Genomic DNA, 22,378 nt, shown 5'->3' on the forward strand with positions numbered 1-22,378 from the left:
TGAAACGGTGACTCCATTGGAAATATTTCCCCCTCGTAAAATTGTAAAACATTCGGTTCATTTTCGAGTAATGTTTCTACATGCACTGGCCCTGTATAGTTGTGTGTAATGTGAATAGCCTGAAGGACAGCTTTCACTTGTCTAGCAAAATGTGCGTTCCTAAAACATCATTGGTTTTTGTTAGAAGTCGAATGTGTGAAATACATATAGTTTTGCCCTTAAAGACTTTTGCTCTACCAACTGTGCTTTCAGGCCAATACCTCTATGGCTAGATTACGAATTCACAAAATATTAAACTAGCGAGCGCTTGATAGCTCAGTTGATAGAGCACCGCACCGGCGTCACAGAGTTCATGGGCTCAAATCCCGCACAAGCCTGAATTTTTTTTTTCGGGCTTTCTTTTCGCAACTGCTTAAGTTGCGTACACACCTGCGATGGTAAAACATTTGTCTTTGATTTTTGATTTGTTTCAAAATGAATGAATCATTATTTATCCAGCAGATTGGAGTTTCATTCATTCGCAGCTGTAAGGGTAACTTTTTGGGACACAGATTTTGTGTCTTGAAAGAAGATCAGGTTTTGAACCAAGTCAAAAATCAAAGATAAATTAGTGACCATCGCAGGTATGTACACTTCATAAGCAGTTGCGAGAAGAAAGCTTGAAAAAAATCCGGGCTTGAACTACAAAAGCTACAAAACACTTCTGCCCACAGCAATGTTTCTGCAACAATTTTCCAAGTTTAGTCGGACGCTATTAAGTCACTGTCAATGTCTTGCAGACTGGATCAGTGGAACTGACTACTACTGGCCCCTGAATGCAATTGTCAATGGAAAGGCTATCGGCACAGTACCAGCCACGGTACAAGGCAACGTGTCTATACCCGATCGTGTACAAAATGGTCGAGATACCCTCCAGTTCGCCAACTATCCGGCGTACCTGTTTGTTGGGCAGTTTCCATCTCAGTGCATCACTGACCCTAGTAAATGCAGTAACGGCATCACAGTCTCATTCGTTGTGCAGTTCGACGATGACGCTAAGAATTGGAACAGAAATACATTCATTGTAGACACAATTGGAGACGAGACCCTGTCGCGAGGTAACCGTGGATTTGCAGTGTACGTGGTGAGCAATCGCCTTTATGTGACGGTCGTCACTCGTAAAAAGATATGGACGGTATCTCAACCATTGGTCACTGGCCAAACCGCTTGGAGGCACGTGATGTTTACTTGGCAGCTAGAAAAGGGACTGTGGTTGTATATCAATGGAACACTGAGGTAATTAACCATATACCTTACACAGGAAGAAAAGTTAATTTCCAAAAGCACCCTTGTGAACACGCTGCGGGCTTAGCCGCGTTAGGGCAGCGAGGGAATAGAGATAGATTGTGCAGTGGTTTTGTGGTTGGTGTGTTGGACGTGAGATCTGAACTCTAAAGTTTGAGGTGTTGGCTCTGCCGTCACGTCATTTTCTAAGACAAGAAGCTTTGCTCCATATTGTCTCTTTACCCGGGGGTATAAATGGGTACTGGCGACATACTACTGGGGGTAACCCTGCAGTGGACTAGCATCCCATCCAGGAGTGAGTAACAATACTCCTAGTTGCTTTAGTTACGGGACCCTGGTTAAGCGACCTTTTCTATCTCTTACCTAATAAGAAAGGTTCCGCTGGTAGGTTCGGTTAACTCAGATTCCATTCATAAACTCAGACCATATCACTTGAATAGTGCTGTAACACCGCAATGTACTGCATGAACTTAGTAAAGGAACAAAAATTGTCATAACAGTAATACTTTTTCAGCTTTCTTTGAATGGTGACACGTTACATGTGAACATGGTTAAATTTTAGGACAACTTTGCGGAGCATAGGAAACAGCACCAGACAAGAGCACTGCTTAATCGCCTTTATTTAGATCGCCACGCTCTAAAATTTTCATTACTGAACACACCAGGTTATAACCACTCCGCTTCCTTACACAACAATACCAGCAGCCACGCTTTTTAGAGGTACAGTCGAACCTCCCTTTGCGACCACCTCTCGTAAGCGACCACCTCTCATTAGCAACCACTTTTCCAAAATACCAAACGTTGTCAAGTCAAATCACTATAGATGGAACCACTCGTAGGCGACCACCTCTCGTAAGCGACCACCTCTGGTAAGCACCACTTTTAGAGATGATTGTTTAAAATTTTCAATTGTTTTTAACCTTCCGTAGGCGGCCATTTGACACACAATCGGCTATATCTCTCAAATTGAAATTGAAAAATATGTCGCTGTAATATATTGGCCACATCATTACAGCGAACGCCGGAAATCTCACAGTCGGAGCTACCGGAAGTGTTTCCCGATATAGCATGGAAACAATTGATAAAATACACATGCACTTACTTAGATTGACTGCCTTGTAGGAAAAAAACTCTCTTATCTTATATCTTCCTTATCTTTTTGCTTATGCTCCGTTCCCTGAAAAATTTAAACAGCGCCAAATGGAGTAATAAAAGAGTCAAGATTCTTTCACAATAATTGTCTCAATCGCTGTATTAAGTAATTTGTGAGCTACAAACAATAATCACCATAGACCCTAAGATTTTTTGCCTAGAATAATTTTGGACCAGTCTTAATGTACTTGTAGCTAAGAAAAGGTGTTACTATGGGTTCCGATAAGCATTGACAAAAGGGTTAGGTCTCCGCAATTACCACATGTATATTTCCCGAAATTTAGACCCCTGTAGCCTGACCTCTGGTAAGCGACCACCTCCCGTAAGCGACCACATATCCTTGACATTATGGGTGGTCGCTTACGGGAGGTTCGACTGTAGTCGTAACGTCTCTCTAACCAACGCAAAAATACCGGTTTGTTACAAAAGGCTTTTACATTAAAAGGGGAACTGCTGATTACAGCTACTTAGTACTTTAAACTTTAGAGATTCTGAAAACGAAATATTATTGTAATTGAAAAGCTGTTTTAATTGCTTCTTTTCGTTTCATTTTTTTAACATCAATCTTACTATTGTGTTTAGCACATCACAACGTTACGGAATATCCTCTATTCAGTCTGGTGATATAAGTTCTTCATTGATTGTGGGAAGCAAGTCAACTCAACCGTCAGCAGGTGGATTTTTGATGCGTTCATTGGCGATGTGGAAGAGGTCTTTATCTGGGCGAGAAGTAAACAACGTCTACTTGGCTGGTAAGAAGATTAATACGGGAATACATGCTTTGTAATCTGTAAGCATTAAACAGTATTAAGAGCACAAGGTGAAGCGTTGTCAAGTAATGATGCAAGCAACGCTGCCTTTACAAACGCTTCCTAAAAGCGTTTGAAAACGCCTTCGAAAATCAGAGAGCTATCGCGACTGTTGCCTCTTTGTCGGTATGATGCCCTGAACTTCGACCAGAAAGACTGAAGCATGTATACGTACTGCGGATGAAAGATTATAAGTATAAGTTCTTCTTATATAGAAGAAAGAATCTCGCAGCTCCCAGTTGGCTCAATGGCTCAATGTATAAAGCACTGCACCGGCATCGCAGGGGTCATCGACATGGGTTCAAATCCCGTTCAAGCCTGAATATTTTAAGTTTTTTTTCGCAACAGGCTGGTTGCGTAGATAACTGCAGGATTCTTTCTTCTATTTTAGAAGAACGTATACTTATATTCAAAAAGACTGTTGCCTAAAATGTGCCATGAATTGTAAAGAAGTTTTCTCTTTCTTCCTCAAGATGCCCTTGATAATGATAAACGATTGGCAGACACTGGCAGTGCGGTTTTTTGAGACATCTTAACGCGCCAGTTAATCAAACATAGTGCCACACTGTTTCTACGAGGATATTTTCCTAAACGCGTGCTATTTATTAAACGAAATTGTTTGCATTCTGTCCCAAAATGTGGAAATACGCTGGCCACGGAATGGAATACAAAAATGTTTTGGAAACACGAGCCAGAGGTGTTTAAAAGCAATGATCCACAAAGATCACAAGCGCTTTGCATTGACACGGAAAGATAAGCAAACTGAGCTGATACCCTTGTGCAATGGTGTCCTGCTAACAGTGAAGGCCCTTTTTGTATAGTCGAGGTTCAGAGCTGTAGACAGGTAAAGGACTACGTGAACTCGGCGAGACTGAAACAAGCTAAAAGCGACAAGAGAGGCTTCGTTCCAATTCAGTTCTTTCCTTCGACCGCTATACCCTCTAGAAAGGGAATACTGGCAGTATAATGTAATGCATGGAATAAATAGCAACCCTTCGGATCATGAATGGCCACCTTGCATGTCACCTGCTCGAATCGGCTGCCACGGCTGACCACATACACTGTTGTCAGATTAGCCTTGCCTAAATTACGTTTTGGCACATAAGAAAGATTCACCTCTTTATCGTGACACGCTGTGGCGTTATTTGTATAGCCGTGGCATCCCGATGCCTGAATATCAAAGTGATCATAACTAGATAAAGTGAGTTAATCCCTGAACATTTCATTCATCTGTCATCAGCGTGGGGATGACATTTCACCCCGAAAAAATACAGGTAAATCCAGTGTACTTATTGTCATCTCAGACAAATGGAAAAGGTTCCTGACCAATTTGTTCATCTCAAGGTTGAAACTAAACCAAACATCGACAATGGCAGTTTTTGTGACAGGCACTCCTTTTCTGACAAATGCTCAAATGGTCCCAAGAAGGGATAAAATCTTTTCTCCTTCACGTAAACGCAGCCCACGTTGCACTGTACAGCAGACAATGGACAATCCCTTCGGTTTCTTTTGGTCAACTTCGGCCCCACACCAGTGTTACCGTTTCTTTTTGTATTCGTGAACGGTTGACCAACCGTACTCGAACTTGTCAGCAAGCAAATGAGCTTTTGCCTTTCTTTCAATGTAAAGCGTTTGAGTACGCCTTTGAAAACCAGAGGCCTATCGAGAGTGTTGTTAGCATATAGCCTACGTTGCAGCGTTACCATTTTGATTGAAGTCTTTGATTGTTCCTCTTTTACAGAGTTTGGTAGCTGTCGAACCGGTTGGAAAGACTTTGGACAATTCTGTTACCAGTTTAACTTGGTCAAGAAATCCTGGTCAGCAGCACGGGCGGCCTGCGTGAGCCAGCAGGCCGACCTGGTCAGCATTCACTCTCCAGTGGAGCAGTCTCACATAACATTGGAAGTGGGGCCTTATGGATTACAGTCACAAGCTTGGATTGGTAATAAATTCTTTTGTTTTCTGAACATCGAAATGATTCTGTTAAATTAACACGATGTTTTCTGTTATAGGTTCATGTGTTTAACACATGAACCAAGTTTACTGGCCAAGCGCTCACGAGATCTTGTAGCTCAGTGGTTGAGTATCCGAACTATTAATCGGAAGGTCATAGGTTCGACTCCTGTTGGGAGAACTTGGATTTTCTTTCACCAAGTATACCATTGTCACTGACTGAAAAAATGCAACTATTCTTCAAATGTCCTATTTCCCCATTTTGTGGAGCTTGCTTGCAGCTTGACAAAAGGTAAAACAAAAGTACTTGTCACTCATTTAAATCCTAAGTTGTGTAAATGGTGGAGAAGTGAAGAAAATTTGAAAATATTCCAGTCGTTTCGGGCTTAGCCCTTCATCAGTGGAGGTCAAGTGTGGTTTTCGTTAAAAATACGCGTCACGAGACCAAGTTTGAAATTCGGAGACGAGTGCGTGATGTCCACTGATGAAGGGTCAAGCTTGAATCTTCAAAGTTTTGGCTCTTCTCCAGTATTTCCAAATTTTTCTGCTGCTTGTCACTCTGACTTTATGAAAAATGTTTTTTTGTGAACGTATTTTATACACGTTACACTTCTACTTTTATCGAAATTATTGCGGTCAGACCATTAGAGATTTTATTATGTCTATTTGCGACTGCAATTTTTTGTAATTTTTTTAGTTGTGTTAAATATGAGGATGACGACATGATGATGATGATAAAAACACTCGTCAAATTGTTTAGAGAACTTTGAAAGGACAGCGGTAAAACACCCCTACAGGTCGTGTTAGCACAACCGTTTGCCTTTCTCCCAAGCATTTGTGCGTCTTCTTTGATTATACACAATTATGTTTAAAGGTTTCTTCTCTTTTCGTCGCTTACGCAGGTCTCAATGATCAAGGAGTTGAGAGTGAGTTTGAGTGGTCGGATCACTCTGCTGTTGATTACACCAACTGGAAGGATTGGAACCCTGACAATTGGGGAAACGCGGAAGATTGCGTCAATGTCAGAAGTGACAATGATGGACGATGGAACGATCAGAGCTGTTGGAATAGTCTGCCATACATCTGCAAGAGGCCTAAAGGTTTGCTCGTGGGTCAACGCGATCCTTTTTAATTATTCCCCGTTTTGCTTTTGTGAAAGTGGGGTGTTATTATCTTGTAGCTTGTTATTCTTTAAAATATAAAATTTGTTAAAATGATTGTTAGAACATTAATTCCACGAGCGTGCGGTGGATATGAGATGATAGATAGCCAACAAGGCGCGTACAGCCGAGCTGGCTATAGTATAACAAGCGCGAGTGGAAGAAAATGAAGAAATATTGCTGGATCTTGCTGATTTCGCTTTGCAAGAACAACCAGAAGACAATTTAATGGTCGCTCTCTCTTGGGCGTGGTATAATGGCCCATATACCATGGCCGCTAAGCCAATCAAATCCCTGGAATTGCCTTATACAATGATTCAGTTTTTAAAGAATGAGTGATATACCAAGTGCGCTAAGCCAATCAAGACTCTTAAATTACGTTATCCAATGTTTCAGTTTTTTCATACATGAGAATATAGCCTTTGCGCTGATATCGGTGCATTTCTCTACCAGCTGAACTATCCAGCCAAATGGGAGCTGGCGTTCGTTTCTCCAAACTCCCAAAAGATTTCGGGCCCGACAAACTATCTTACATATTCAAAGTTCATTACCAGAAATTTGATTTCAATAATTCTGACAGCTAAGACTTTGTAAACTTTACTTCGGATTTGATAACTACTTTTCGGACCTTAATACTCTTGGAGAAATTTTGAGAAACGAATTCGTGGCCATTTTGTGGGTCCGACAACGACGAATAAACGAGAGTGAAGAATATGAGTAATCATGATGATGAAACGCGAATGGAAGATTTCATAGGTGGAAAAAAAAGAAGGAAATTCAGGTAAACGTGAATGATGTACAGTAGATATACCATTCCAAATGTGATTGTTTTCCTCTCCATTGTTAACGAACTTTGAGATTTGGACTATTGAAATAATTTATTAAAAGCCACATTCTCATGTAATGCAACTTTTCTTATTACTGTTTTGGAAGAAGGGGTGGGGTGCTTGAGACCTTATGACATTGACGATGCGCTTATTCGACAGAAGGGACTTGCCATAAGTAGGTAAATTATGATCATCCGGCTGAGTATAGATCTGAGAAGGACTGTTTAAAGTGACATTAACTGATGCTGAGTAAAGATAATAATAATAAATACATTGGCTGACGGTTCGACAACCTGAGCGGAAGACATCATCAGAGTCAAGTAAATTGTGGAAAGTTAGTACATGGTATGATTGCCTCTGGTTATTGACCTGATTGGTCAGCAAAGCCGCGATGTCAGTTGTCTTGAACCGTGGTGGCTGTTATAAAGTGATTAGAACGTTTCGATTCGTCTTTTGTTATTGGAATGTTCGTTGGATAAGGCACAGTGCTTAAAATATCAGGAGATATTCCTTGTAGGTTTGTTACTGTACCTAAATGATTCGCAAGCAGCAAAATACAGTGTCCCTTTATGAACAAAGAAAAACGTTCTACTTTTGACTTTGATAATTTATTTCAATTTCTTTGTAGAATACATCGCACCGAGTGGAATCACCCCAACCAGCGGTAAGAAATGGTTTTTCCTATGTCTTTTTACAACTCATGTTATTTCTTGTTGGCTTGCATATTGTTGTTGACGGGCTCCTCCTTAAAATTTAGCTAAATAAAAGGGACGTTAACGCAGGTGAGAAGGTAAAATTTCCCAATGACGCAGACGCTTACGTAGCCATGAAAGTATTGTGTTTTATCAGGGAAAAGGACCTTGATGATTCTAATAGTACGATCGATACTTTGTCCGGGAAGTGAAGCAAATGAAAATAAATATCGACAACAGAAACAAACAAACAAACAAACAACAACAAGAACAAGAACACTTTTCAGAGTTGAGAGCATGAATTCAATCTATTCAACTTTATTATTTTGCTTTAATTTTATGAAGAATTAATTTCCTATGATAAGATTTGTGAGAATGATGTATTATTCAAAGTGAAAAAGGAAATCCCAGTATAAGGTTTGTCTTTTTATTTCAGCTCCACAGACGCTCTATGTGTGCCAAATGACCTCTGCAGTTCTTAGTTGCCCTGCATCAACAGTTTTAAGAATCACATCTGCCTACTGGGGGCGCACCGATATGAGTCGGTGTGCTCAAGTGAGTGTCACAAACTGTCGGCTTGATGTGACCTCAGACATAAAGACAAGATGTGAAGGCCTCAATCACTGCTCACTGAAAGCTTCCAATTCATTTGGTTCCGACCCTTGTGGAGGAGTGGCCAAGTATCTAGAGATAAACTATGTGTGCGAAGTGGGTGAGTAAGGTCTTAGACTATCCTTACAGTGTTAGACTGCCAATGAAGATCCTTTATTTGCTAGGGGTTGAAACGATTTAGTTTCCCCTCGATACGATATGTAGAACGATACAGTGGTCACGATTCGCTTATCCGAGATAAACAAGGTGTGCAAAGTGGGTGAATAATTTCTCAGACTACCCTTACAGTGCTAGACTGCCAATGAAGACCATATATTTGCTGGTGTGAAACGATTTAGCTTCGCCTCGATACGATCACGATACAATGGTTACGATTCAGTTATTTTCGATTCGACATACTCACCAACACAAGCTTTGCTTCTGTTTGTTCGGCTGAACAATTCGATGGTCCGGAAAGGGAAGTGTTGTGCTTTCGTTTCAAGAACATCACCAAGTTCGTGGTGTTTCTTGATTTAGAACTCGCAAACAGTGAAGTAAATTTTACAAGAAGCAGTATTGAAACCAAAGTTGCCTCCAAACAGGCGACCGAAAAGTTGACGGTGAGTCCTTGAGTTTCACTAGGTCAGCCATGTTTTCAAAACTCTTAAAACAAGAGCCGTGATTGGATGCTGGAAACGTCCAGTGGCCAATCAGATACGTTTATTATAAGTGAGCCGCATCGAATCGAAATTTGCGGAAAAATCGAATCGAAATGTTTGTATTGCGCTTCAGCTCCACCGCGATGAATCTTTTTACTCTTAATTTTTTGCTTATTTCCTCCTTTGAAGTTCTGAAGCCCGGTTGCATAAAACAATCTTAAACTGGCAATGCTATCCATTTGCAGTGTTACTTTGAATAGGCCAAAACATATTAATTATTTGTATCGATGGGCCAAAACATATTAATTATTTGTATCGATGGAAATGTTAAAATAATGTTTCAGTTGAAATTAGTATTGTCTTTGGCTGGAAATGGCCAGGATGATATTGGATTGTAACTTGAAAAAGTTGGCCAATTTTTTTAAGTTCTTCCTGTGTATTTTGCATAAATGGCTTAAAAACTGATTCATTTTTTTTGGAGCTCGGCTCTTAGAATAATTTGACATTTGAGCAAAGGTGCCATGTGAAGTGTTTCAGCACTTTTGACCAAAACACAGAGAAAATCTCCAATACGATGTGTTCAAACTTTATAAATGTGAAATGCAAACAGGTGATAGTTGTCCTTCTCTTAAAACAAGAGCCGTGATTGGATGCTGGAAACGTCCAGTGGCCAATCAGATACGTTTATTATAAGTGAGCCGCATCGAATCGAAATTTGCGGAAAAATCGAATCGAAATGTTTGTATTGCGCTTCAGCTCCACCGCGATGAATCTTTTTACTCTTAATTTTTTGCTTATTTCCTCCTTTGAAGTTCTGAAGCCCGGTTGCATAAAACAATCTTAAACTGGCAATGCTATCCATTTGCAGTGTTACTTTGAATAGGCCAAAACATATTAATTATTTGTATCGATGGGCCAAAACATATTAATTATTTGTATCGATGGAAATGTTAAAATAATGTTTCAGTTGAAATTAGTATTGTCTTTGGCTGGAAATGGCCAGGATGATATTGGATTGTAACTTGAAAAAGTTGGCCAATTTTTTTAAGTTCTTCCTGTGTATTTTGCATAAATGGCTTAAAAACTGATTCATTTTTTTTGGTGCTCGGCTCTTAGAATAATTTGACATTTGAGCAAAGGTGCCATGTGAAGTGTTTCAGCACTTTTGACCAAAACACAGAGAAAATCTCCAATACGATGTGTTCAAACTTTATAAATGTGAAATGCAAACAGGTGATAGTTGTCCTTCTCTTTCCTAGGACGAGTAGTGACAACTGGTTGTCTTGCTGGCTGGCAACGTAGTCCCGATGGCTCCCGTTGTTTTGGTTTGCAGTTTGATCGCAAGAATTGGCAGGATGCTAGACGTTCCTGCCAGCGGTTTGGAGCTGACCTAGCCAGCTTCCATAGCAGGTATGGCTTGAGCCATTTCCGCATTTCAGTAGCGTTTCCTGGCATTTAGCGTATTTTTGGTGTAGTTCGTCTTCTTTTGTTTTGTCCACCAACATGGCGGCAATGCAAACCACCTATACGTTAACAATAACAACTCTTCACCGAGATCAGTCATTAATAATTCAGGAAGGGAAAACAGAGGAAATTACTACCGTTAAGAAGGTTTGGTTATCATTGATGAGCTTTCCAAGAACCGTTAATAGTTTGAGAAGCTGTATGAAACACTCGACAAGCTTTACATCCGATTTCCAAACACCTCGAAGACGTTTTTCCAACCCACTTCTCGGTGTTTGAGAACCGGATGCAACACTTTCCCTCGTGTTTTCTCTGTCACTTGAAACAATGTCACGAAATAACCAACTTCAGCGTTAAGTAATCTGCACTTCTTCAGACATTTTTTATCCTCAATTATCGTGCTGTGTGGGTGCATTTATATAAGAACTTCCATCCATGGTGGCAGTATCAGCAAATGACATGTGTTGATTCAAACCAATCGAAAAAAGGGCAGTTTTTAACTCTTATGTTGAACTCATCTTACTCTGCTCGGTTTCAGCACCGAGAATATAGTGCTGACGTCGTTGCTAGTGAACTCCTGGGACATCGCAGATGTGGGAGGGATATGGATAGGACTCACGGATGCAACCCAGAGAGGATTGTACAACTGGACAGACGGAACAGCTGTAGATTATACCAGCTGGCTTAATGGCCAGCCAGATGAGAGACTTGGAAGCTGTGTACGAGCGACTCTGCAGCCTGGTAAAATGAGTTGGCTGTTCTGGCAAGATGACAGTTGTTCCCGTCAACTTCCTTATGCCTGTGCGATGTATTCTAGTAAGTTTCCGAAATTTGTTTTCTGATTAACAGTTAGGCAGCAAGCTCGAGGTTCCTGTCATACGATTGGACTCCGTTTCCAAATGTTTCCACTCTGGAGAGCGTTTTCAAGTAAACGGACGCAAGGCCAAAACTTATCAAAATGTTCACGTTTTCAAAGGAAATCTATTAACGTTAAACGCTTTTCAGAAAATAAGTGAATCATGTTGTCATTGAATATTTTTTAATACGGCGGAAGTTTGTGACAAAGTAGAGACTTGTGCAAGCTCAAATGGAGTCTTAGGTCGGTTGACATCCGTATGGCTCAAATTAAAGTTTACTTTGAGTTCAAGGTTTCCAGAGTGAGGGCAAGTCTCGATTTTCGTTTTCCGTTGCGTACCATACTGCTTCAAAGGTCAATCGATTATTGGTTATGACCTTTAGGTTTTCTATTTGGCGTGATCTTTTTTTGTAGTGGTCTTGTGAAGTTCATCAGACTTTTAAAGGTTGGCATTCATCTGGTTGAATGCGCTTTGCGAACACTTTTGGAAGACAGACAAACAAACAAACAAACAAACAAACAGGGAAATGTCGCTTTGTAGTTTAATAAGATTTAGCTTGAATGAAAAGATTAATTTGTTTAATGCTTATTAAGCACTAGTGATGTTGGCCTTGATAATACATGAAACCACAAAGATCGCAACCAGGCGGGAATGATCCACAAAGATCAATAACGTGACTTGCCATGGTTCAAGGTTCATTTATTTCTCACTATTTACATAAATTAACATAGAAAGAAAAATATAGTTACAACAGATGATTACAAGATGAAATAATCACAGTACAGATTAGAAAATGTGTTTTATGGTCAAAGTAGCAAAGGCATTCTAGTTGACCACCACCTACTTTTTTAAAAGTAAACAAAGAAATGACACTGAGCTTTATTGGGATATAGTAGAAAAAGTAGAAAATGTAGGATATGTTTGTAGATCCAAGGATTAATGTACAAGAGAGAATTAAATGTATATAAATTCAATTTAATTTGCCAAACACACAAATCAGGCCACTGGAAACCCCAAGGGCCATCGCATGCATCGCATACTCTAATAGGAAGCTACCGCTGGCTAGCGCTGCATTGTCACCAGTCTTGACTTTGAATCTGTTCCTTTTCAAACAGAAAATCATCAACCTCCGACTTCTCTTCCCACAACAGGTAATTGCTCAGATGGCTCTCTGTATATAAGGTCCTTTTAATTTTTTTTTATCTATAATTGACGTTTCTCTTAAGATAATTCAAGTTATGTTTGCGCTGCTTATGACTATGCTGGGAAAGAAGATCTTAGCAAGGGTTATTAGAATCCAGAAAGAAAATTGCTGGTAACCACCCATTTTTCAGAGATAATTAAGTAGTAATCATTCAAAAAAACACTTTAACATGGATAACACTGTATGGCAGTCTTTTCCAAATAAAAGCTTACTTATCTTTGACAATGTTTGGTCACCCTTAATCTTGTTTTCGGATGCCAATAGCCCTTGCTAACATCTGCTATTCTTTCAAAGTTATAAACAAGGCACTTTACGTAAACGTCGTTGGTTTTCTGGCAAGGAGGACATTTACTCTTAAATTGTACAATTACATATAACCGCCATCTTCACGATATTAAGAGATAAAACATTGTTCACCAGCATGAATTTAAGCATTAAAACCCTGGCGATGCAGGTCATTATAGACGAGGAAATCCAAAGGAAAACGGAAAGTTTATGTGAAACAGAGCATAATCATAACCTGATTTACAAATGCTCTAGATTGTTATTAATACTGTTTTTAATTAAAGTATCGACGAGGTTTATAAAAGCGTAAATAGCGATTGAACGAATAAAATTTCAAAGTGACTTTATTTGACCGTTTTTCAGCTTCCAATGCCCCATGCCCGTCTGGGTGGATATTAAATGGATCTTCGTGTTATAAGATGATGCCACAGAGGTGGGTAATATCGTTAGTAGTATAGTGTGTACCACAGAGGTGGGTAACATCGTTAGTAGTATAGTGGGTCAAGTTTACGTCTCAACTCCGAACAGGTTCTCTTGGCTCCTTTCAAGGGAAGCCACGCTACGCCACGCACTTTCTTTTGCAATTTGTTGGTAAATTTACTAGATATTTTACATTGTTTGAAAAGTGAAGGCGTAAAATGATCAGCTCTAACCTCTTGGATTCTGTCAGCAAACCTTGTGTAAGTTATTAGGACACTTTGTTTAGATTATGAATGTATGGGGTAACGCAACCTTTAAGTATTCCGTAGTTTTATAATTAACGGTTGATTTGGTAAATTTGAAACAACGTCTAGGCTAAGCTCAACGTTATTATAGCTATAACGAAACTTTTACATATTCTCCTACAATATACCCTAAAGAGATCTTTTTTGTAAGAATAATTGTTGCCAGGTTATGTCTGAAATGATAGAGACCTTACGCAAACTCGACAGCTACGGCATTGGGAACGTCAAGAAACGTTAATGGGCAAGACAGTGGGCTGTGCACGTTCGTTAAAAAAATTTATTTAATTCCTCTGACGTCCTCTGCAAACAACAGGGTGAAGTAACCAAATTCAAAGTATTAAGGAGAGCATGGACAATGGACTGTGTATCTTTCTTTTCTTTCCTAAACGTGGACTTCGTTGCAATCAATTATTTTCCTCGATAATTCGGCCACGGTTTTCAATTTAAAGCAGTAGCTCTGACGATGTGGATATTTATTGCTAAGTGAAGTTTTCGCTGACGTTTCCCTCGAGATTGCGTGAGTTCCCAGCTGAACAATGTGACATTATAGTCTCCTTTAGTATAATGCCTTTCTCATTTTGGCCTCCATGCTATTGTGTCATGTAGTAAGACATGGACTGCAGCAAGGGACGCCTGCAGAGCCATCAGCCAAAACTCCGACTTGGCCAGCATCCACAGCCTTGCTGAGAATACTTTTGTCACCAATCTGTTTTTAAATGGGTCAGCTTCCGCAGCCTGGATAGGACTCAGTGACCGTGGTGTGCTCTTTGGTGGGTTTTCACAGAAGAATATTTTTCCTTGTTACGTGCAGTTGGACTTGTTTGCGCCCAGGTTTAGCTTAAAGTGTAAATGACAGAATTTTTTTTATTTGCCTGATCAAATTTCCATGTTGTTCTTGTAAAAAAATCGGAAAAAAACCTTATCAATCGCCTCCGCGTGATGTCAAAGGATACTTGACACTCCGACGTTGAAACACTTTGTTAAAGCACGAATTGCATTTGAATCATGTTCCGACGGTTACAAACTACCTGCATTACTGTAATGTTGTTTACTCGCCTTAATGAAATTCCTCGTTCGCAGGTTATGTATGGAGTGACAAGAGCCCTGTTGATTTCACCCGATGGAATCCGCAACAGCCAGACAGCCATCAGGGCCAACAGCCATGTGTTGAAATGTACTCTACTGGAGAATGGGGTGATACCGGGTGCTATTCTGTCAAGCAGTTTATTTGCAAGATGCCTCGGTGTAAGTAGAACACTCCAGGGAATTTTTGCATTACGGTTATTTTCAGCAACGTACGAACTGCAAAGTTGAAAAATGGAGCTTCCATTGAGTGACAACAAACGTTCGCGTTCAGTTTCGTTGGGTTTTGAACTACTTCCAGATTACTTCTTTGTTTGATTTTGAGTGAACTGTTCAGTTTCTCTTAGTTTTGTTTTGGGGAGGGTTTGTGTTCTTCTCAAAATCTCAGAAACCTATGTCTCTTTTTTGATAGCGGATGCGGTGCAGTCAACAGCCGGACCTACAACACCTCCCGCAGTAACCAATACACAAGGTCAGGACAATTTAAAAAATATTTAAACAATTATCAGGTGCGAAATGGCGCGGAATACGGCCTCTTCGGCTAAGCATCAGGTGATATCCCGGAAGAATGAGCAGGATAATTGTTTTATTATTCAACATGTTGATAACAAGCACAGTTTTATTGCAGTAAAGCTGGATTCACGAAATTACGTATATATCGCCGAATATCTGTTGTGTACAAAAAGACGAATATTGACCACATCATGACCATTTTTGAACAGTGTTACAATATGCCGAATGAAAAGATTCATTACACTTATGATGATGATTGCAAGAAACGTGATTGTCTATAAATTAAAGCCTTTTTGTTTGTTTTTTCGAAGAGTATGATTGTTTAGAGAAATCTTTCAGTGAGTAAGGCGCATATGCGACACTTGTGTCCAGAAATGCACCTTACCCTGAATTTGGGTACTTCATATAAAATAGACCTTTTCGTCGTTTTCATATGACTTCATGTTTGACAGAATTATTTGTGTTTTAGTAAGAATTAAGGTTAGGGGACGCCTTGTGATGTCTATCATACAGTTCATGAATCTCATTAGCGTGCATTTCTGGATATATATCTTATACGAACATGACCAAGTTTCACTATTACTCGTGGAAAGCAAGTGCGTGCAATCTTTTAGGTCTTACTTGTTTACAGTAAAGTGGACATGAATTCTAAACAGAGTTTAGTCAAATCAAATTTTTAAACACCTTATAGCATTGAATTTTTATATAGGGAGACTAAATCGTATTCACAGATTTGCAGGAGAACATACCATTTGGCTACCAAAGCTTGTTATGGGTATTTTCGTTTCTACAGCTCCTGGCATTTGTCCGCCTGGCTGGATTCTATGGAATACAATGTGCTACTTTTTTGCAAACGACTTACATTCCAACAAAGTGACTTGGTATCAAGCCCGTCAGGCGTGCCAGAGCATAAGAGGCGGAGATCTTGTTAGCATTCTAAGTGTTGCAGAGAATAACTTCATCAACTTGAAGATTGCACGGTGAGTGTTTTTGATGTACGTCAAACGCGAGGAAAAATGTTTCCACCGATTTCCAAACACCAAGAAGTGGGTTGAAAAAACAGGTGCAACGGATTTTAATTTAACGAACTTCGCGGTGTTTGGAAATAGGATAAAACACTCTTTCGAATGTTTGATATAGTTTCTCAAACCATAACTAATTCCTGGAGAAATTCAAAGCAAAAGTTTACCAAATTTTATGACAATAAAGAACACTTTTCCAAACTTCCTTCACGGTAGTGATTTCCTTTGTTTTCTCTTCATAAACTATTAAGAAATTTGAGAATTTTATGTAGAGCAGAATTCCCTAAGCAGTGTTTTAGAAAGGTAAGTAACAAAAATACAGTTGCGTGTTTAAAAAAAAACGTGCTGGGCTTTATTTGATTAACTCCAAAGAAATTCCCAAAATTGACGTCACGTGTTATGATGAGGTGATTTAGTTCTTCAGGGCGCAACACACACGGCTTTCTGTTGCGTAAAGAAACTGGCAGTATGAATACTCCTATTACAGCAGATACTTTTTAATAAAACCTTTGTTAAATCAGGTCGAGCTTATTGTAATTCAGCCGTCCTAGTGGTTTTAAGCCCATAAAAAGGGTCTATCAATCCATCCATCCTTCTGTCCATCGGTCCGTTCCTTCCTCCCTCCTGACAATTCTCTTTCATACGATCACTACCCGGGCACTACTGCAGAAATTTAGTAAATTTTTGAACAAGGTTCTATTACTGTGCTTTTCCGTGACGTGTAAATGGAGTTTAGAGCTCAGCCAACGGTTACGTTTCTCAGACACTTCCTTAGTCATCACATCAGTCGCAAAATACCTGCAAGTTTGTTTAACAATTTTAAGGGTTCATTTGCGTGCGCTGGTAGATTTCGATTGACTGTAACTGTTCATTTCTGTGATTCACGATCCACTTGTCATTGCGCGCCGTAACTCGCAATCGTTAATCGGGCTTTAAAGTTCAGACTTCGCCTCTTATCTGATCTAAAAACTTAATCTGCAAAGACCATAGTCACATCACCGCAGATGTGTAGGTGGCATGCGAAGGTGCAGTAAATAGTAGAAATCACATCAGTCGCAAAATACCTGCAAGTTTGTTTAACAATTTTAAGGGTTCATTTGCGTGCGCTGGTAGATTTCGATTGACTGTAACTGTTCATTTCTGTGATTCACGATCCACTAGTCATTGCGCGCCGTAACTCGCAATCGTTAATCGGGCTTTAAAGTTCAGACTTCGCCTCTTATCTGATCTAAAAACTTAATCTGCAAAGACCATAGTCACATCACCGCAGATGTGTAGGTGGCATGCGAAGGTGCAGTAAATAGTAGAAATCACATCAGTCGCAAAATACCTGCAAGTTTGTTTAACAATTTTAAGGGTTCATTTGCGTGCGCTGGTAGATTTCGATTGACTGTAACTGTTCATTTCTGTGATTCACGATCCACTAGTCATTGCGCGCCGTAACTCGCAATCGTTAATCGGGCTTTAAAGTTCAGACTTCGCCTCTTATCTAATCTAAAAACTTAATCTGCAAAGACCATAGTCACATCACCGCAGATGTGTAGGTGGCATGCGAAGGTGCAGTAAATAGTAGAAATGTTGTTGATACAAGAATTATAAGAAAGCAATAAGGGCCATAGGCTATTCTAAATGGCTTGCGATCAGTGCTTTGGAATACCCAATTGTAGTGTATTTGTTAATGTAGGATAAGGAGATGACACGTCTGTGTTGATAACCTGTTGCAGATTACCATCCGTTGCAAGGGACTCAAAAAGTTTTATTTTAGTCGCTACAGATGGCATAGTTTGGTGTGTAGGGCCGTAAATGTTGAAAAACTAAGCTTACGATATTAAACACTTACTTTTGAATTCCCTGCAACAGGCGAAGCAGTCTTTCCCTGTGGATTGGACTTAATGACCTTGGAACAGAATCCAGCTACAAATGGAGTGACGGCTCTCCAGTAGTTTATACAAATTACGGGTGGAAAGAACCCAATGATTGGTCTGGCCAGGAAGATTGTATGGAGATTGGTAAGACACAAGGGAAATGGAATGACCAGCACTGCAGTATGCTACGGCCATACATATGCAAGAAAACGAACAGTGAGTGTAGCAAGGAACAACTGAATTTAATTCTCAGGGCTGTAACACGCAAAAAAAAAAAAACAAATATTGCAGTGACCATACCAATGATTATTGTTCTGGGTTTATTTTCAGACACCATCATGCCAGCTTTTACCATGATTCCTCCAACACCTGGCCCAGGTATGTTGCGTTTGGGTAGAAAACACTAGTACTCGCACTATTACAGTTCCTGCAAGCTAGTAGTCTGATACATAGCTTCTTAACAAGGACCCACAGTATAAAATTGATTGCCCCTCACACATTTGTAGCATAATCACTACTTCAACGTCTCATTCGTGATGGCCGACGAAGTGAGAAAGAAGGATGTGAATTGCTGTGGAATGGGTTTTTCAGGAAACAAAGCCAAAAATGGTTGTTAAAAAGGATTCTGCAAAAATATATTGACAAAAAATATTGTAATTCAGCCTAAAGCCTATCTTACCTTATTTTCACAATGCAAGTTCAAATATGATTTTCAAATTTATTCTGTCAATATTCTATTGTATCTTGCCGTACAGACTATGCGATGTTGACAATTAAGTCTGTGTTTACAATGAAATGACAGGCGGCTTGGCCAGGCCAAGGTTCCTTGTATACAGGGTTCGCACGGGTCCTGGAGTTCCTGAAAAATGCTTGAATTTTAGTCTAGCATTTTCCAGGATTGGAGAGTCCTTGAAAATGGTAGGTCCTGGAAAATCCTGAAAATCTGTAAACTCAAGCAATAAAGTTTTCTAAAGACACTGAGGAGCAGCCAGATGGGAAGACCTAACACTTTGAAATCCTTAGTTGATGTGCATTGTGGTTCCTGGATTCTGAGGGCTGGAAATGTCCTGGAAAAATCCTGGAAATTTGTTTCTGAAAAAGGGTACGAACCCTTGTATAGTACGGGTCCTTGTTTAAAGCAAAAAGAACCCTGGTTTATCTCAATTCAGTTTATGAGCAGGCGATTGGACTCTGAGGAATACATTTGGAAAACGTGAGGTGCTTCCCAATATATCGAACCATTTAGTTTTCAAGGTGGAACTCGCACAAACTAGTCAGGCCAATTTAACTGCTCAGGAACGGTTGTTAATGATCGAATTTCCTTGTGCCTCTCGGACGTTTTCAGTAATAGTAATCGTTATCTTTATTCGATCGATAAAAGACATATCGAAAGTTGCAAACATCAATTAAAGGCAGAGCTTCACGGTTCGGGGCATGTGCGGGCGATGACGTAAGCGCTGTCAAGCTAATTGTTTTTGGACCAAGTAGAAGCGAGTACACAACACCGGCGGGATACGGCGGGCAAGTTTCATAACTTGCTGGCATAAAACAAAACTGACCGGCCAGTGTTTCGGTCACATTTCAGAAAGAAACAAGAAGGCTGCCCATGTAAAGCACATGGGGATTTTTGCAACGCTTCGTGCAAATGTCTCATGACATCCAAGGAATGCCAGAACTTATGAAGTTATGCGAACGCATACGGTTTTATTTTAGTACAATGTCGATTTCTCGTGGCATCGACCTTTTTGATTACGCGCGGTTCGAAAAGCCGAGAAGCTCCCTTAAACTTGCGTACTTTGGACCAGCATTTCATCAGCATTCAGTGATAAACTTACTATAGTGTGTTCGTTCGACAGCCTGATTTTATTAGACCAGCGAGAAGGCGAAGAACGAAAAATCCGCAATTTTCAAGAAGTGATGCAACCGTTTAGTAACAACAACACTGAGCGCCCTTCCAAAATGCTCCTCGCGAGTCAAATCGTAATGTTTTGCATTATGAAACTCACTGAAGGTGTGAAATATTTCTTCAGCTGATACACCGTAGATTGCACAATCTCTCTGTTTTATTCGTACAAAGAATTTAATACAAAACACGGAAAAGGAAACTGTGAGGAGACTTGCCATCAGGGTACTGTCGAGGGGAATTGGAAGTCTGGAGTTCACCCAAAGCCAGTTGGTGAAGTACATGCCTATAACTACTGACCTTTGCCATTTCCAGCGAAAGCAGATGTGCCGCGAAATCGTTGTCTATTTTAAACAGACTCATCCCTTCACAAATTTTCCACGTTTGGAGGACGTATCTTGTTAACCACACAGGACTTCTACATCCACTCCACTCTGTAAAACGTCCCGTCGCCAGTCGGCCGCGACGTCTCCTTTGACAATCCATCGACAAAAATGTCGATTTCGGATGCTAAAACACTTTCAACCTTACAAAAATCGAACTTATATTTACAACAGGAAACAAAGATTATAAAAAGTGGAGAATAAAGAGCGGATGATCAAAATTCGGGCACGATTTCAACGGATTGTTCCACCACAAGCTCGCATCGAATTTAGCGTCGACCCGTATAATTTTTTTTGAGTTGGTCCGCTCGCGCATGCGCTTAACCGTGAACAGCGGACTTTGAGTAATAATATAATTAAGATCTGAGGGTATGTTTACAAGTAAGAAAGTGAAAGGAAAATAACTGTTACAAGTCAAGCTGAATCATTTTTCCACACTTTAAAGCGTAGAGTTGTTCTTCTGGAAGTTTGCTTTCCGCATACCATTGGTTTTCTGAACTGGAATTCCCTGCTGTTAGCTTATGTGTATCGTTAAGGTTTGAGGGCAAACGTTTGTGTTTTCTGTTTTATGTTCTCTTTTGTGTTAGAAGTGAAAACTGTGTATGGAATATATAACTGCTGTGGTTCAATTTATCCTTGGTTCAATTATTATTTTCCTTTCTATTTGTGTCTTGCAATGTATGATAATGAGTATAAAACAAAGAAAAATGAAAGAATCAAGGATAATTCTCAACCAAAACACAACAGATCGCAGTGATCACGCTTCCTGTCAACTATTGTTGAAATTTAGCGCCATCTTCTTTGGCGTACCTAGAGTAGATTAACTTTTTCTTTTTTCCTAGCGCTTGGAAGATGTAACGAATCGTGGGTGAACTACGACAAGAGCTGCTACCTTTTCGTTTCGAACAACCAACAAACCTGGACTAATGCAAGAGATATATGCAGACAAGGGTTAAACACTAGCATGAAGGGTGATCTTGTTTCTGTTGATGACCAGTGAGTATGACTTTAAGTCGAGACGAGGGTGGGGTGGGGGGGGGAGGGCTTGAAGGAAACGTCTTTCCAGCTTTACCCCTCAAGATGATTTTCCTTTGTACAATTTGCGATGTTACCTTTCATGCAATGACGTTGCCGGACAAGTTGTCCGAAACATTGCATCTTAAAGGGGAAGTATCACGAAAATTTGATGTCATTTCAAAACCCAAAAATGTTTGTCTGACAACAGAAACAAAAAAAAAAGTCTAGTACTGTTATAAATTATCACCCCAGTGCAATAAAGCTGTCGATTAGTGCTCCTGGCCAGAGGCAGAGTAGATCAGAATGGATTGAAACTTGAAAAATGTTAGGCTAATGTTTTTCAAGTTTTCGCATTTTTGTTTCCAAAATACGTTAGAACAGAGTACGAGTTGTTCCTGTCAAGAATTGAGTTGATTTCTCTCCTCTCGTTGTTCTAGAATTATTTTGTAGCAAAGTGGAGGTCTTATTTCCCATTTTTTAACAAAAGAGGTCAAAAATACCATGATACTTCCCCTTTAATGTACCTTGCACCAGACAAAGAAACAAGTTCACGGAGACCGTTACAGGAAGTAAAGTCGGGTTCGATTTTCTGCAGACATTGCAGCAGGCACTGTCTGTAATCTATTTTTACGTAATATATCAAACACGAGGAAAAGTGTTTCATCCGATTTCCAAACGCCTCGAAGTTGCCTCGTCTGGAAATTGGATAAAACACTCTTTGGAGTGTTTGCTTTAGCTACTCAAAACAGTAATAGTTCTTTGTGAAATTCAAAGCAGAAGTTCAACAAATTTAATGATAATTGAGATCACATTTCCAAACCTCCTTCACGGTAGTGATTTCCTTTGTTTTCTCTTCATGAATTATTAATTAGTTTTAGAGCCTGATATGAATCATAGTCAAACCCGCCAACATGTAAGCAAACAAAAAAA

The 22,378-nt window shown here is 39.8% G+C and overlaps 1 protein-coding gene across 2 annotated transcripts in view; it reads left to right on the forward strand.

Annotated features, from left to right (window-relative positions):
* Nucleotides 1-22,378, forward strand: part of LOC146453946 (uncharacterized) — a 74,616-nt gene that overhangs the window by 16,599 nt on the left and 35,639 nt on the right. For both annotated transcript variants that reach the window (XM_085096011.1, XM_085096012.1), the window contains exons 14-30: nucleotides 780-1,275; nucleotides 3,019-3,188; nucleotides 4,987-5,187; nucleotides 6,101-6,298; nucleotides 7,814-7,849; nucleotides 8,314-8,589; nucleotides 10,387-10,537; nucleotides 11,130-11,407; nucleotides 12,564-12,599; nucleotides 13,301-13,370; nucleotides 14,269-14,432; nucleotides 14,743-14,907; nucleotides 15,158-15,217; nucleotides 16,052-16,238; nucleotides 18,141-18,361; nucleotides 18,476-18,523; nucleotides 21,274-21,427. In XM_085096011.1, coding sequence (XP_084952137.1) covers nucleotides 780-1,275; nucleotides 3,019-3,188; nucleotides 4,987-5,187; nucleotides 6,101-6,298; nucleotides 7,814-7,849; nucleotides 8,314-8,589; nucleotides 10,387-10,537; nucleotides 11,130-11,407; nucleotides 12,564-12,599; nucleotides 13,301-13,370; nucleotides 14,269-14,432; nucleotides 14,743-14,907; nucleotides 15,158-15,217; nucleotides 16,052-16,238; nucleotides 18,141-18,361; nucleotides 18,476-18,523; nucleotides 21,274-21,427 — 2,911 coding nt within the window. The remainder of the gene's footprint in view (nucleotides 1-779; nucleotides 1,276-3,018; nucleotides 3,189-4,986; nucleotides 5,188-6,100; nucleotides 6,299-7,813; nucleotides 7,850-8,313; nucleotides 8,590-10,386; nucleotides 10,538-11,129; nucleotides 11,408-12,563; nucleotides 12,600-13,300; nucleotides 13,371-14,268; nucleotides 14,433-14,742; nucleotides 14,908-15,157; nucleotides 15,218-16,051; nucleotides 16,239-18,140; nucleotides 18,362-18,475; nucleotides 18,524-21,273; nucleotides 21,428-22,378) is intronic.

This window comes from Pavona decussata, unplaced genomic scaffold, assembly GCF_977016875.1.
Source record: "Pavona decussata unplaced genomic scaffold, jaPavDecu1.1 SCAFFOLD_321, whole genome shotgun sequence".
In the NCBI taxonomy this organism is placed as follows: Eukaryota; Metazoa; Cnidaria; class Anthozoa; order Scleractinia; family Agariciidae; genus Pavona; species Pavona decussata.